At 40.9% G+C, this 16,850-nt stretch overlaps 3 protein-coding genes and 1 long non-coding RNA gene across 5 annotated transcripts; 1 reads left to right on the forward strand and 3 right to left on the reverse strand.

The window, feature by feature from the left end:
• Positions 1-655: 655 nt before the first annotated feature.
• LOC115727289 (palmitoyl-protein thioesterase 1-like) lies at positions 656-5,643 on the forward strand. Its single transcript, XM_030657465.2, has 12 exons — positions 656-992; positions 1,655-1,739; positions 2,512-2,563; positions 2,686-2,706; positions 2,797-2,850; positions 3,497-3,547; positions 3,932-3,994; positions 4,156-4,221; positions 4,390-4,428; positions 4,671-4,793; positions 4,897-4,989; positions 5,127-5,643. Exons 1-12 carry the CDS (start codon positions 896-898, stop codon positions 5,421-5,423), a joined length of 1,041 nt encoding a protein of 346 aa, XP_030513325.1. The 5' UTR covers positions 656-895; the 3' UTR covers positions 5,424-5,643.
• A 424-nt stretch (positions 5,644-6,067) lies between these two features.
• LOC115727295 (phosphatidylglycerophosphate phosphatase PTPMT1) lies at positions 6,068-9,836 on the reverse strand. Its single transcript, XM_030657477.2, has 6 exons — positions 9,147-9,836; positions 8,115-8,237; positions 7,847-7,940; positions 7,349-7,431; positions 7,184-7,273; positions 6,068-6,716 (listed from the first exon to the last, which is right to left on the reverse strand). The coding sequence occupies exons 1-6, from the start codon at positions 9,390-9,392 to the stop codon at positions 6,330-6,332; spliced, it is 1,023 nt and encodes a 340-aa protein (XP_030513337.1). The 5' UTR covers positions 9,393-9,836; the 3' UTR covers positions 6,068-6,329.
• Positions 9,837-12,700: 2,864 nt separating this feature from the next.
• LOC125314502 lies at positions 12,701-13,678 on the reverse strand. The gene is made up of 2 exons (XR_007197974.1): positions 13,576-13,678; positions 12,701-13,030 (listed from the first exon to the last, which is right to left on the reverse strand). It is a non-coding gene; the product is annotated as an uncharacterized LOC125314502 (long non-coding RNA).
• A 123-nt stretch (positions 13,679-13,801) lies between these two features.
• LOC115727293 (pentatricopeptide repeat-containing protein At5g47360) lies at positions 13,802-16,549 on the reverse strand. Of its 2 annotated transcripts, XM_030657476.2 has the most exons (4): positions 16,344-16,549; positions 15,668-16,067; positions 15,605-15,624; positions 13,802-15,292 (listed from the first exon to the last, which is right to left on the reverse strand). In XM_030657476.2, the coding sequence occupies exons 3-4, from the start codon at positions 15,613-15,615 to the stop codon at positions 14,101-14,103; spliced, it is 1,203 nt and encodes a 400-aa protein (XP_030513336.1). In that variant the 5' UTR covers positions 15,616-15,624; positions 15,668-16,067; positions 16,344-16,549; the 3' UTR covers positions 13,802-14,100. The 2 variants fall into 2 exon arrangements, with proteins under 2 accessions (XP_030513336.1, XP_048132828.1); XM_048276871.1 differs by having other exon boundaries at positions 13,802-15,624.
• Positions 16,550-16,850: the final 301 nt, after the last annotated feature.

Consider the following 16,850-nt stretch of genomic DNA (forward strand, 5'->3'; position numbering starts at 1 on the left):
CATTATAACAGTTATGTGCATTATTGACATAAGTACTATGTAATGCATGGTCGGTCTGTCATATAACCGGCATATTAATTTACCTCGCTGGACTAGACTCACTGTTTATTTGCCATAACCTAGTTTTACTATTGTCATACTTCAAAACACGTGCATTTTCAACACAGGCCGAACAAGATTTGATCTAATCCGCACATCACAATGGTCGTATGCTAGTTTATCGTGAATTCGAGAAATGATAAATGACATAAATGATCTCTGAACTTTGGCTCAACGTGCAATGTTATTCCCGAACTTTAAATTTCCTCGATGTGATTCATAAATTTTTAATTTGTTCAATGTGATTTTTGAAATTTTGGGACATGTTCAATTTAGTTCATGAAATGTATGAAAATATCAATGTTTACCTTTTGCTAATTCAAGTTCGGGTATAACATTAAAAAAAAATTCATACGGTTCAACGATTAAATTGAATAAGCACTAAAAGTTTAGGGACCGTATCGAATAAATTAGAAGTGGTAAAGTTTAAAGATGGCATTAAATAAATTTGAAGTTCAGATCATGAATCATTGGTGTGGTTATCGCTTTTGAATTAGGGAAATCCACCTGATAATTGTGATATCGTCGACCGTTCCCCTTACGATACGACTGACCGCATCATCAGAACGTCCGCCAGCAAAACGACACAGGTCTTTCTCGATCGATCGGTCCAGAAGTTTTGGCTGAGAGGGAGCGATAGGTGGGTTGAAGACGCGAAGCAATCTCATTGTGCGTGTCGGGGGAAGATTCTTCGTCCCCAGTGGTCAAACTCCGCCCGCTTCACTGATTCATAGCTTCTCTTCAGAAGTTCTTGGGACCTCTCTCACCTACCACGGCGGATCGAAAGATTCAATCCATGGCTTTTGCCTCCCCGCTCGCTGCCATCTTCTTGATCGCTTTCGTCTTCTCGATCTTGGCGGTTTCGTACTCTGTCCCCTTCATCGTCTTGCATGGTAACGAGTCTGCAGCAACACCTCCCGTTTGACGTGCCTTAACACAGGATTGTGCCCGCGTGTGTGCTGGAGCTTGATTGATGAGTGAAATGATGGTTTGGGTGTTGCGTTTTATCGATTTTGGCTACTTTTCATGCTTGCTTTTGAGTGGAAGAGCGACTTTCGAGGATACCTTGAGCGGATTTTGCGTGTTTGGTTATCTCCAGTTCACTTGAAGTAGGAAGAAAGAAGTCGAAAGCACGAAAATTTGTGTCCCGCTGACAAGTTAGGAAAGTTCTTTGGCTACGAGCGGGATGAGAGGCGTGAAACGTGCGTTTCATTGCATGTTGGTTTGTTCTGGTAGGAGCGAACGCTTTAATGAGTAAATCATTTGGGATGTTGGTTTCGACCTTTTGTATGTGTATAGTAACTTTTAAATGGCGGATTGTTGTGTGGTCAGTTATCGGCAGTCTGATTCTTTAAGATCCTAATTTGAGTTTGTGAGTTTGTGATGTCGGCGGTTCGATAGCATGGATGGTGATGTAACTGGAAGCAAATCTTGCTGCTTTTTAGACGGATTTTCAAGTTTTGGTTCATTAGATTGCGTGGTTTACTCTGTTCTTGTGCCTTCTTCTCTCATGAACGTTTACACAAGTCCTGTTTTACCTTTTGAATTTTGGCAGGCATTGGAGATCAGTGCTCCAATCGAGGGGTTACGCAGTTCACTGAGCTTTTGAGCAAATATTCTGGTGCTGAAGGATTTTGCATGTATGCCTGTATATTATCTTCATATCCTTTTTTCCATAGCCGTTTTACTTAAATTGATCTTCTCATCAATGTGATCGCCTCTTTTTAGTTGGTAATTTGTACTTCATGCTACTTTATATTTCTTACTTGGACTGAATTACTACGCTCTTCCAAAAGATTCCAAGTATTAGCTACTTCCATAAACCAAAAGATTGTGAAGTATGATCTGACATTGAGGAGAGAGAGAGCACAGTTAGGTTAATGATTTTAGATAATAGGTATCAGGTTATTACTCTCCTACAAGTATGACAAGCATGTTCATTTCATTGTGCATAACCTTTGTCATTGTGTGCAATTGCAAGTTTTATTACTAACTTCTGCTCCTTTCTGAGCAGCTTATGGTCATTTTTATGTCCGCGGGAATTATTTTTAGCAGAATTAATTGGTCAATTATACCCGACTCTATATTTACTGGATTGAAGAAATTATTGGTCATTCAAACTGCATAGTGATAAATGTCTGTGACACCCATTAATTTCTTTAACTTGTTACTATTCTAAATGAAGTCATATATCGGTGATGATTTCCTATTCTCTTCATGTCATCTTTGTCCTTCTCTAAATATTCTTTCAAGCCACAATTTTTATAGATTAATTTCCTAGGAATATGACCTTATGTTGCTTTGCTTTTCTCCTCTCTTTGTGTGATGATAATTCCTTTCTGAAGAAGCTTAGGATTCTGGTGTTGCGTGACTTGTTTGAATGCTAGCTTCACCTTTCTAATCTTACTGCAGAGAAATTGGGGATGGAGCATGGGATTCATGGTTTATGCCTCTTGACGAGCAGGTATGATAGTGTGCAGTCTGCCTTTTTTTTTTCCTTTTTTGGGTCGAATGTGCAGTCTGCTTTATATGGTGCAAAACTGCAACTTGCTACCATGTAATGTGACTATTGTTCTGTTATTGCAGGCTAGAGTTGTTTGTGACCAGGTATTACACCACTGTGAGACGGTCGTTGTGGCACAGCTTTCTGATTATTTCTGCTGTTAGCCCTTGTATAATTTGTCAGATTCTTTGCAGGTGAAAGAAATGAAAGAACTAAGCCAGGGTTACAACATAGTTGGTCTCTCTCAGGTGATTTGATGAAAATTTAGCTACTTTTAAAATGGTTTTCAACAAACATTAGTTTGGTCATCCGTTTACTTGTCTGTGCACGATCTATCCGGTACAGATAATTAAACTATTTGAGTGAGAACCTCTTCAAAAATGTAGGTCATGTTACTGAGAAGCCATATGATCATTGGTTACCTGGCTTGCTGAATATACCTGACTTTTTAGCTACTTCATCAAATTGCTGATTATGGAACTATGATCATTGGTTACCTGGCTTGCTGAATATACCTGACTTTTTAGCTACTTCATCAAGTTGCTGATAATGGAAGGATTCAGGAATTTGATATGATAGACAGGATCATGTACATTGAAGCCAATTGTTATCTAAGAATTCTCCTCTTCTTTTTTTTTTTTGGTCAAAGTTATTTAAGAATTTGCTACCAAGGTTTTGACCATAACTGAAGGTAGGGTACTCTTATGGTACCAAAGAGATAGATTACAATTTGGTAGTCATGTTAGAATTTATTTGTTTTTCCTTCAGTTCTTTCAAGCAGACATTTATTAAGATTGTGTTTAGTACTGATGGTCAGTAACTACATTCGTTGTTAATAATGGTTCTAATCTAATCTGCCAAACTTCTCCCCCCCCTTTTTCTTTGTTTTGACAGGGAAACTTGATAGGACGGGGTGTTCTTGAGTACTGCGATGGGGGACCGCCTGTAAGAAACAGCTTATAAGACAACTGCTGTTGGAATTTTCGATATTACTTCTCTATGACTCAGTTGTCTGATATTTTTTTCCCTGGGATGGCTTCTTTTTTCCCCTCTTGAGATCATAGGTTTTTCCATTTAATTATTTGTAGAGAAGGTTGAGTGTTTGTAATACGCTAGGCTAAAAGGTAAACAACCTTTGTGGGATTGTTTGTGGGTACAACTCAGTTGAAGTTCAGTCCTATGCACAGTATTTTTATTACCGTTATATGCATGAGCTTGCATCCATCCACAGATTATCATCTTTATAATTGTTTGCTGTTCCATGTTTCTGCTCTATGAATGAAAAAGAAAAGGTGAGATCATTAATTTTTGTCCCTCTTGATCAAGCAGGTTAAGAATTTTATCTCCTTAGGAGGACCACATGCTGGTACTGCTTCTGTTCCTCTATGTGGTGTAAGTATTCTCATGGTTTTGTTCATGGTCATAGCAATTGTAAAAGCCCGAACCATAATTTTTTGTCTAAAACGTATAAATCTTAAAATTCTTCAGATGAGGAATGATCGCTTGTTTTTTAGATTAATTTGTCCTCTTTTAATTTTCTGTTGCTTCTTCAGACCGGTCCACTATGCATTATTGCTGACCACCTTATCAAGTCGCATATTTACAGTGATTATATTCAGGTAATCATTTGAATTTCTTCAGGCCTTTTGCTTTGCTTTTGATGTTCAGAACTTTGACAGTCCTTAATTGAGTCTAAAAATCTTATTCCACTCTCGAGTATTGACTTAATTCATTTGATTGTGGAGGCCTGTGATAAATTCTCAAATTGATTGATTTGTGAATTGCAGGCTCATTTGGCTCCTAGTGGTTATCTCAAACTTCCAAATGTGAGTTCTGTCTTCTCATTGAGCATCCCTGCCCTGCAGTTGCTATTATGTAATCATCCTTAATTTTTTTACCAGATTCTTGGTTATGAACTCGCGCTGCTAGTAGCCATCTCTTATTTTGACTGCAGTTATTCTGGTTATGCAATCAGATTGGCATGGATTGGATTTAGTCTGATCGGTTGTTCTGCCCCTAACATTCCAATGGCACAACTGATAAACTGCAACTTTGATTTGAATTCCAGGCTATTTCAGACTATTTGGCCAAATGTAGGTTTCTTCCGAAGCTTAACAACGAACTCCCTGATGAGAGAAATTCCACTTACAAAGAACGGTTTAGTAGCTTGGAGAACTTGGTGCTTATAATGGTGAGTTGTAATAGTTCAATCCGTTTCATCTTTTATACCATTTATTCACATAATGAAAAATTGCTTAATTAATCTCTCAACATCGGTGTTTCATGATCAACAGTTTGAACATGACACAGTTTTGATCCCCAAGGAAACTTCCTGGTTCGGATATTATCCAGATGGCGCATTCAGTCCAATAATTCTTCCGAATGAGGTGACTTTGTTCACTTGTAATTTTTGTTTGTCATCTGTTGTCTCTATTCAAGCTGAAATAATTGAACTCGTGACATCTTCTTCTCCTTTTCCTACTCGAGAGCAACTCAACTTATATTTGCTGCGATTCAAATGCAGACCCAGCTTTACACGGAGGACTGGATTGGTTTGAGAAGTTTGGACGAAGCTGGGAGGGTTCAGTACCTTAGCGTCTCAGGAAACCATCTTGGGATATCCAGAGGTGATATGAAAAAGTATGTTGCTCCTTATTTGGAAGAACAGAAAACAAGAACCCCCGATCAGGTCAGGGACGGAGAATCAGCTGAAGTGCCGCTTCTTCGGAGATTGTCGTCTTATGAGTGGCCATCGTCGCTCAAGAGTTTCATCAGTGAATTGCTTGAACTCACTGGGGAGAAGCTATTAACAGGCTATTGATTCAAATGTGTACATGATGTGGTATCCACACCACCTTACGATAGTGTTACAATAGAAAAATGTGGGATTGCTTGTTCCATTGTACTATGAGGGTAATTGCACTCGAACCCTTTCTTATGGTCAATTGGTCCTACGGTATATACGGTCCTGTAATTCTAACGAGTAAGCGGGACAGTGGAGAAGAATCTCGGGTTGTCATGACACGTAGCTTTTGCTTGTATACTCTGTCTGATCTATCAGGTGACCACTCTTGTTAGCATTTGTACAGGTAGCAATTGTCCTTGGATTAAGTCTTCACCCTGCAGGAGCGCCCGAGAGGCTCAATTGGTAAACAGTTGGACCGCCTCTTCATAAGGGCAGCGCATAACAAACTTTCATGCATTTGAAGGGCTTGGTTGCGGGGCTGCGACCAAGTGTGCCACTCTTCTTCGCAGCAAATACGAATACATTCAAAGCCCCAAATTTCCTTTGTTTCCAGACGAGCAAGGGAACGTCGCAATCAAGCAAAGTTACCTAACAGCTGAGCTTCAATTTATCGAAGGTTTATTTCTGCACTGCCCGCAAGGCCGCGACTACCAAAACCCCGATATCTACTTCCGTGAGGGAAAATACCGACAAAACATGGAAGGGAAGGTGGCAAGGAATGACGACCGCATTAAACATGCACATTCTATTTCCACCTTGCTTTGCGCATAAAGCTCATCTTTCCTTAGCTTCAATTCAAGAGAAAGGAGAATAAACTATATACATTGAAAGGGGAAGTAGGAAAAAGGAAAAGAGATCATAACTCTGCCTAGTGAAGCATTCCTTATTTATCGACGCATTATGTACCAACCAGCAGAGGAAAATTCACTTAAGATAGTAGAAAGCCGCCTTGATTTTGTCATCATGCAGTAGTATCACTTCTTAGTAGACATGAATGTCCACACTAATGCCACTGAGATGATTACTCCCAATCGCACAGCCACTGTCCGTAACCACCTGCTCTCCAGAAACCTTCTCTGCACGGCACCGTAGCCACAGGCAGGATATTCTCGCTAGTGCCGATTGACCAGCATAGCGAACCCGGTAGACAACTCTCAGATCTGCCCATATATCTGATTTGACATCACCACATTCGAGAGAGGGGTCATATCCAACAAGATCTGATTCAGTCACCACAACTACGGAGCCATCATCAAATGGCAACCGATCTCGTTGGATCTTTGCTACACAGGTTTTGAAAACTAGATCAGACAGGTGACTGCGAAGGTCAACTTTCTTCACCTTCAGATAATAGAATTGCTGAACAGCCTGCATTACATTTCATAAATATTAGCATTTAAATAGAAGGCCACATGTGAACCTCTACTTGCTAGCTCAATCTTTTAGATGAGTGGCACTTGTCCCCCTATATACAGCATCATATCAATGGAAGATCCAAATGGCTAGGTGCTTACCTCTATAAACCAAGCCCCCAAACCACAACCCCCCCTCCTTCACAAAAAAAAAAAAGATCGAACTGCATCTTCAAAAGCATGTTCCCAGCTTTAGGATACCCCAATTGGCCTAGTATTAATAGTGTTTAAAATTCCATCTACACGTTAATTTGCTAAATTAAGCTTACAGGTGAGCTGGCAGTATAACCAACAAAGGATAATTAGTTTTTGGAGAGCCCTGCTACATGGGACCTTCCTTCCATGTGATTCCTTCTAACTCAAAAAGATGGAGTTCTACATGGAACCTCAATAATTATAAACTCGCCCAATTTGGTATAATACCTGCCACTGAGATGTGGCTAGAAGCACCCTTGGTCGGATTGACTTCACATAGTCATATGCAGCATCAGGGGTCATATCCTTGTGTTGCACCTATGTGAAAGAGAAAGATCGGTAAAGGCAAAAAATTTTCAACTATTTCAAGGCTTTTAGAATTGGTATACGCACCAGGTAGCATATCACAATGGTCGTACTACGGCCCCGGCCGGCTTTACAGTGAACGTATGTAGTTCGTCCACATGATGCATTTTCTTCAACAGACAGCATCGATAAAAACACAAATAACTAAATAGTTTTTCTTCGAGAAGAAAAGCACGAATTAGAATCAAAAGATAAGGCCTTCATATGCATCGAAGAAATTTTTTATTCCCAATTCCTCCTAAAGAGCTCAGAATATTCAATCGCTTTCATTGATATTAGTCTTAGCATTTCCATTGTAAGCCAAAGAAAGATATAAAATTGGAGGGATTTAAGATTTGCAAATTGTCCGATAACTTATGGAAAAGGATATACAAGACACGCAGAGATCCAACAAAATACACAGTCAATTCTTTGGTTTTCTTAGTACAAATGATATGCCTCATACATTTAGCATGCAAACTTTTTTCAACATCATTGTTGCAGTAATACAGCAAACAGGGACGATAAGTCTCAAGAAATGCTTACCGTGAATAAACTCTACAGCTCGGCATATAGAGTGCAGGGACGGAGCAAAGCAATAGTCTCTTGTAGGAATCACCAGATGATTGATGCCATAAGCCTATGAAAAAGAAAATTCTAAATGGTATTATTACCGTAAGACGATTTGCCAGAAAACCAAATAACAGAGTGAAGATCTTTCGATGTAGGAATGACATTAAAAGGACGTAGCCACTGCTCTAAGGATTCCCAGCGAATAAGGAAGCGACAGCATATATGCAAAAGTTATACTCACCTTATAGAGTGCTGTTGGAACCAAAGTTTCATACGGCTCGTTCAAAGTAACCACTCCATCAACACCAAGCTTTTTTAGGCATGGAACATCAGAAGGAAACGGAACAGCACCCAACAGTATAAACTGAAAACAAGAAGATGTGAATGACCAATAATGGAATTGCTCGAGCCTGGTAAAGACGACTTTTACGTAGAATCAATCCATCGAGGGCCTTCCAGATCAATTCTATTCTCAACAATATAGGCACACAACAAAAGGAAACCGACTTCTTAATAACTTTTCTCTAACTAAGCCAGAAAACCATCATAGCCAAATAACAATATCAACAGCAATCATGCATGCACATCAACCATTACCGATTTTATGACACGTTCTAGACAGGAAATGATGAAGCAAACCATCGTACAATCAATTTATCCATGATAGTTCAGTAGAATCCTTAGTCTGCAATCATATGTTTTTTATAAAACACACTATGCGCAAGGCAGCTCCGTGTCTCTGTGTGTGTGTGTGTGTGACAAGCACAACCTAAGCCACTACATCAAATTTTCCTAATTGTTCACAGCTTAAACAGTCACTGCTGTCAACTCACGGATAACAAGAAATTAAACTGCCCAGATGATCAATACTGCAGAAAAATTATACACGCTGGTAATAATATGCATCATGCAGAAGCAAAAATGAAATCGCAGATGCTTAATGGTACCAACGACGGTATACACAGATTTTTTTTTTTTTTTTTTTTTTTTATAACCGAGGTGTCCGCACGGCCGGCGAGCTATGGCTCAAACCAACGGTGGAGCACGACTATTCCTCGGAGGGCTAGCGCAGCATCCCACCGTCACGACCCCGCTTAAATTACCGACGCCTACGAGTTTCGAACCCAGTACCTCTTGTGAAAGGAACTGGGCTCAAACCATCGCGGCTACCGATGGGTGGGTATATACACAGAGAGAGTTCATTGGTCCATATTTGTAAAATGCCAATCAAACAAAAACAGAAGATCCAAAATTCCATAACAAAATTTTATACCTCACCAATACGGTCCCACCACCTGAATTCAACCTGAATCCGATTCCTCACGACGTTGTAAAGCAGAGTCGGGTAAAACAAAGCGCGAGCACCAGCTCCGATCACCGCCCTCTTCACATGAATCGGCACAACACTCTCGTTTCCATTCCCCAGCACAATCTCACCATCGACACACAGCCCTACCTCCCCACCAACACCGGCACCGACATCCACCTCTCCTCCTTCTTTCAATTCCTCAATATACATAGCCCCAATCGACAAACCAAAGTCAAATCAAAAACCTCCCCCACAAGCAAATCTCTATCCCGAATCCCGATCCAATCTAGGTCACCGTCGGAGAGAGGACAGAAATTCTGCGAAGAAGCGAGCGGTCGAGCATCGAGCGACGGATACTTAAAGCGCGATTTCTCCGCGAGATCACCATGAGCACGACGTCCCCAAGGGGAAAGAGAATCGGGACCGATCGGGACCGATCGGGACGACAATCACGAGGCGAGAGCCTAATTAAGCTTTCGGAGCACGATCGGAGGACGAAATTGAAGATCCGAAACGATCCGACTCGATTCGATCGATCGAACCTACACCTAGCTAACCCTTCGTCGTCGTCGTCGTCGTCGTCGTCTTCTTCTTCTTCTGTGGAGTTTCTTTTTGTCAATTTCACCTTGAATGATCGGCAAGAGAATAACGCAAATGCTACTCCAACTGGTTTTCCCCCAACAACTTGTAGGGACAGAGAGACAGGGTACGGATAACGTGACCGACAGGTTAGGGAGGACATGGGCGAAAGGTATTGAGTGGATGCCACGTGGCAAGCAGATGGGATATGATGAAGTGTAAAGTGGGGCCCGCCGGGCATTTTTTTTCTTTCATTTTTTTGGTCGAACCGCTGGGTAATTTACGGGGCATGTAAAATGTTTGTTTCTTTTTATTTTTTCCGCCAAATAATAAAATCCATGTTCCACGGTTACAACGCATATTCGTCAATATGAAACTAAACTTAACTTCATGAACTACATGTTTTCTTTGATAGACCACTTAGTAATATCCCTTGAGAAAAGTTAGTTTAGTTTTGCGTTTTAACCGAGTTACAGTAACATGTCATGACCGGAAACAGGACGCAACATTTAACTTCAAAAGTCGACCTTAAATTCCTGTACCAAGACAAGAAAAGAAAAAAAAAAAAAGATATGCCTCGTACGTTTGTTAAAAGATCACAGGCAATTTTATATATTGTTGTTCGAATGGCATGAATACCATGGGTCTGAAGTTAAAGGTATTAAACGTCCAAAAAGAAATGCTACGAGTAAGATCGTACACTGATTGATCAACACTAATTAGATTCTCCGAACATGATCAACACGAACCAGATTCTTTCCACACTTTGGCCAAGATAAATATACTTCACATGCCTTCCAAAAAGTTATTATTTTTCATTTCTCCATAGAAGATTTTACCAAACTCGTATTCGGATCGATTAAACTTCATTTTTATTTTTACCAAGAATATAGTAATATTGGCGATTTTTCGGATTTTCCAACCTCTTTGTTACATGCACCCTAAGTCCATTTTGTGTGTGGAAAAATTATCCAGAGACAGTAATCTAAAAACATAACTAGAACTCACCCAAGTACAAAAAGGGAGAAATAAGTGACAGAGGACCCACTGAGAATTAAACACCAAAGTTAAATATTTCTTACGTATATCTGACGTCACCCCCTCGCAAGAACCTAAGAGCGCGTTTGCGGTCTGAATTTGCCAATTTCCTCGTTAACCCACAATTGCTCACCCATCAATTTACCCTGACCCCGTCCCACCATCTATGAATCCTCCATTTTTTTCATCGATTATCCTTTTTCTTCTTAATTTAGGCAAAAGATGTCTACTTTCTCTTTTCTTTTCTTTTCTTTTAACTCTTTTTCGGGCCAATCAAATACTTTGTTAACTCGATGTATGACCCAATAAGCATGCGATCCTACTGATGAAGAAATTGGGAGGGTGGGGATACTAATATCATAAGTGCAAGGTTCGACTCGGCATTCGGCGGAGCAAAAGTCAAAGAGAGAGAGTTAGGGATACGACAAATAAATAAAAAAAAACTCAGTGTATTTATCCTTTGCGATCTTACCCCCGTATGGTGCAAAAATCAGAAATTGACCGGTTGTTTTAGATAATTAAAAGAAAATATCCCAATTTTCGAATTCGAACATGCTCTAAAAAGTGTCTGAAATACGCAATTCATGGGAACCGCATATGTTTTTTCTCTAGCACAATCTTGCATCTCAGGAGGAATATAGAAGAATATGCTTGCTGGTTCAGGACAAGCTCATCTCAGCCAAGGGAAAGTAAAGAGCATTCTGGACTTGCAGAGAACACAGGAATGCAGAATTGACCATTCAGATTCTGAATATGCCATCAGGCTACATGCATACCAGAAGCATATCCTCTCTAGCCTTCCTTTCGGGGGGCGCATACGCGATTGCGATCGTTCGAGGGACCGATCTCCAACGGTAGCACAGTCGCTTTCATGTGGATTTCACGGCAAATCTCGTGCAAAGCGTCCTTATCAAAAGTTTCGAAAGATCGAAATCCCAGATTTTCCTTCTAGGTGCAGCTACCATCCTCTGGCTACTTCATAAAAGTTTCTAAAGGTGCTTACTTTGGTGTGGTACATGCGGATTTGTAGAGCCGCCCGTTTCTTCACACAGCCAGGAATGAAGAGTAACCGATGCACAAAAAGTCAAAGCAGAGGCGAATCGTCAATGGAAAATTCATGGCTCCATGTTCAACTTTACATCATCAAAGTGAATGTAAAGAGAGAGAGAGAGAGAGAGAGAGAGAGCATGTATTAAGCAAATGGGTCATTAATGTTTTGTCACAACAACCCACTAAACATCCCTTTCAGCTGTAGCCATCATGGTCCATTAATATAGTCAAAGATCACTCAAAAGATGAATGGTTGCAAGTTTTTGGTTAAGACCAGAAACACTCAACCACTACTTTCATCTCTTTGCATATTCACCAACCAATGAACAAAGAAGCTCCCAAGAACCAACAGGCACAAAGATCCAATCCAAAACCTGCTTGACGCGAGTTCATTGATGGCCAATCTCGCGAATCGTAGAGCACAAGTCAGCGGAAATTTCCTCTGCGGGACACGATCCACGTAGCGCGAGAATTCCTGTATGGAGAACTGAATTGAAGCACTAAATGAATATCTTGTGTACAGAATGATTTTCTCAGGCAATTAAGAATTGAGGGAGGGGGGAAGGGGGTTGCAAAGATAGTAAGAGCGAGAAAAATAATCAAGTCCACAAGGGTATACATGTACCTGTTAGCTAACAAAATCTGCTTGTATAGTTTCAATTGGCTCCGAGAATTCAAAAGCAACAGATTGAACATCTAGTCTTTTATAGTATTGTAATGAGTTAGACGTGTGAATTCTCTGCACAATTGAGAGTTGTCACAAATCCTATATGGTCCTCGGAATCGTCCAAAACGAAGTTGTTGCCAGGGGTGCAATCCATGCCGGAAGCATCAAGGTCAGCAAGAGAGGATGTGAAAACTACAGACATTTTTCCATCATAAAATAGCAGTAAAATTTTCAGGCTAGCTAAAGCTTGGAGGTACTTCACTTGATTTACCAACAAAAAAGAAACAGTGCTTCTTTGTTGAGTACAAACTAAGTAAGACTCAACCAGATATTTCTCCATGTGTTTAGCTATCAGTACAAAAACATGGCCCGTTTCAATATGAAGCAGCGTGATGACATGATTACTGAGTGGACCAAGGCAAAGGGCAATTAGCTTCCAATCAAAATAGTCCCGTACTAAAGTGCGTCCTTAACCTCTAAGATAAGATCATTATATTAAGCATCACGCTGACGCCTGCAAGAGGAGTCACTTCAATGAGGTTGAGTGAATGCTTGGCTTTGTTTAATGGTGTCACCCGTAGGCAACATCATTTTAAGCCACCTTAAATTTTTTCACAACTTTTCAAATTTTACGTTTATGTTTGTGGCTTCGGCGAGACATCCAAACCGGGCTTTCTGGTTTTGAAAACCACAAGAATGCCTTGAAATTTTGTTCTATGTATCCAATAGAATAATATAGAACTGGTTAATATAAGGTGCAGATACTTATCTAGCTCCAAGAATAGATGGCAAATTATAAACTCCACCCAAGCATATTGGTCATCATATATGTGTCCAATATGTTTTAGCAAAGCCAAAGGCCAAAAGAGAATTTTCAGCTCTAGCTCACAAAGATAACCCCAGCAATAAGAGAAATGCCGCAGAACGGGAAAAACTTTCTCTGTTTATTAGCATGCCAATGTGCAAGAAAACTACTTTCAAATAAGTGTGTTTCTCATTTTCTTAATCCGTTCACAACCCACCTACATCACACAGGAACTTCAAAAGGCGCTTTTAAACCTCTTAAGGGTCAGCATAAACCTCATCAGGGAACACATCCCTCCACCTTGCATATACCAATCCATACACCTCCAAACAAGACAAACTCCTTCATCATTTACCGACAATCACGCCGGTCCCCCACCCAAAGAAAAAACACGAAAAAAATCAATAAGAAGTTGACAAAAATGGTGCAGGCCTGGCATAATCTCCAAGGAATCAAGCTAAGCAATCACCGTGCCAGCAATCAGAGTCAAGAAAAGTTGCAATTGGCCAATACTTGTACTCTAAAAGGTTCAAGAACGATTGCTCCGGAATACTCGGATAAAAGGCTGATAAGTAACAGGCAGAACTATCATCAATAGGAGATTGAACTGTCTGGAAGCAGAATCGTATGAAAGCAATATCCCATTGCTTGCCAACATCTTCTGGACTTTTCACTCCATTCTATGCACGATTAGGCAGCTAGTCACCCAGTCCTTGTGCACCTTAATGACAAGCAATCTAATTTAGCATTTAATGCGCTGGACTTCCTGTTCTGCAAGATCACCTCGATCTCTCACTCACGAGAGATACAAGATCGTTGTCACCACATTTCTTCAGATGTTTGACTATGTCATCAGCATATAAAGCTCGGAGGCTTACACCTTTATCAAGCATCATCCTCATAACCTTGGCAGCCTCAACCATATGGTTACGCAGACAAAGCTGGTGCACAAGAACAGAATACACATCAGAATCAATTGAAAGCAAGAACCCCATTTTCTCAATCTCATCAAAAAATTGAAATCCTTCCAACACCCTCCCCTCAGTACAAAGCTCCTTTATGATAAGGCTAGAAGCCAAACCATCAGGTTTCAACCCACAATCCAGCAATCTTTTAAAAAGCATTACCGCCTCACAGAAAAATTTATGTCTCATCAAAGACACCACCATAGAACTATAACAATCCCCATTTGGAACAGAACCTTCTGAGACAATTTTATCAATTAACTTATAAGCCTCCTCCAATTGGCCTTTCTTGCAAAGGCCCTCAAGTAGAGCAGCAACTGTGACTCTATTAGGGGCGCAACCACAAGCTATCATTCTATCCAATATTCCCAGTGCCTCCGTTGTCAAACCTCGGTTAGAAAAGCTCTGAATAACTGAAGTATAAGTAACCACATTTGGACTACAATCACCGCCGTCTTTCTCCATCTCTGTCAACAATTCCATTGTCCAATCCATATTCCCATTCCTACACACACCATCAAGGAGAGTTGAGTAAACCACCACATTCGGCACACAGCCATGTCCTCTCATTAGCTTGATCAACTGGTAAGCATTTTCCAACCTACCCACATTGCAAAACCCTTTAAGCATCCCCACAAAGGTGATCATATCAGGGTACAGGCCGACCTCGCTCATCTCTCTCATCAATTTCTCCGCAGTATCCATATCCTCCTTATGACAGAACAACCTAATAACAATATTGTAAGCTGTTGTATCAGCCCTGACACTGAATTCGGGCATCTTTCTGAGCACCCATAAGGCTTCATCAGCAAGCTTAGCTTCCTTGCACAAATTCAAAACTACCTTAACGCCCTTGACACTGACTGGACACTCCTCAACACTGTAAGACTCGATAACATCCCAAATGACTCGTGGGTTTTGTCTAATTTCAAAGATCTCACAAGCTTTAGCATACATATAAGAGCTGTGCCTGTAACTCGGCTGAAGACCAGACCATACGAAGAACCTGAGACCCGAAAGAGATTGATCAGTGGAGCACCTGGATAACACTTCATTGACACACGAAGAGTCGAGATTAGCTCGGGCAGTGGCAAGGGCTTTCTCAATGTTACCCCCATTTTGCTGGACACAAGAGTAAAATCTCTCAGCAGGAGAGGTTGCAGAGGAGTGCAAGGTTGAAAATGTGTGAACTTTGGAGGTGACTGAGGCCGAAATCACGCGAGCAATGGACAAGAGTGACATGGGTTGCAAAGAAGTTTGGGCTTTTTAGTTGTGGCCGCGAGGCAAGGTTGCAGATTGATTGCATTCAAGATACAACCTTTTGTTCATTTCGTGCTAGCAACAGATGCGGAGAGGGCAGGTTCCTTGGTTTTTTTATCTTAAGGGCACTCCCTCCATCGGTCCAACAATAAAAAATCTGGCCGGGGGCATGCTGCTGAATTTCGTGACTGCAATGAATCTGTGTACTCTCAAATGAAATGCGTCCTACGATTCATGAAAACTAGTGGGAGAGTCGCATGAAGTAACCTGACAAGGGACTGAGTTATAAACAAGAAGAAGCTCAGTCAAATTCAACCCCGATGGAAGAACTCTTTTCTAATTGAATGAACAAGTTCTGTTGCGGCATGTAAATGTTAGCACTCCTCTCCTTTCTCGTTGACTTCTCAGTTCTCACTCATTCATTCTCCGTCCATCATGTCTCCCACTGTGATTCTGATCCCATTATCGGAGTCATCGCATCATAGGATTTCTCCACTTCCATTGACATGTCAATTGATCACCTGCCCGAATCAAGCGACACGTCATCAAATCGGAACTATTTCTGACTCGTATTCTCAGAGGCATTCTATCAAACACGTTATATGCAACCGATTGAGGAACAGACTACAGCCATTGCAAACCCAGATTCACAACCAGACTCAAAACTCTATCGACGTAGGATATTCGAAATCAGACGAACAGCTCAAAACACGCTTGACTTCAGTATTATCGGAGAAGAGGTCGTTCTAGGTAACCATGTTAACAGAATAAAACCGAGCAAAAGCGATTGGCGTTACCTGGTTAACAGCTGCGACTGCAAGAAAGACAGGCGTGACACTTGTGAGTCTGAGCGAGACTGCCGGAGGGAGGCGAGGCTGGCTGCGCGGGAGGACCGGAGGCGACCCGAGGGGCGACCGTCATGCCGCGATAAAGGTCAACCACGATCTTCCATCTTATTCATCGGTAAAATCTCTGTGTTATTTTGGATGCCTACAGGAGCTTCCTAACTAATAAGAAGCCGTTAAATTTGAGATTTGCTAAAGCAAAAAAATTAGGGTTAACTCAGATGTTAATATCTGGCTATGTTAGCCTTAAAATCCGCCGACCCGATAAACATTTTCTTCTAACATTGCGAGTGTTCTTAATATTAGTAGTATCAAAAAAGACAAGTGCTTTACATCTAGATTATTTTTTAGGATGCAGTCCATACTCTCAATCGACAAGAATCCACGAAGTAAGATTGGTTGAATTAGCCTATTTTTTTCCATGGGTTATACATTCACGTATGCGGCTTTCTTGATTGC

This window comes from Rhodamnia argentea, chromosome 3, assembly GCF_020921035.1.
Source record: "Rhodamnia argentea isolate NSW1041297 chromosome 3, ASM2092103v1, whole genome shotgun sequence".
Classification (NCBI taxonomy): Eukaryota; Viridiplantae; Streptophyta; class Magnoliopsida; order Myrtales; family Myrtaceae; genus Rhodamnia; species Rhodamnia argentea.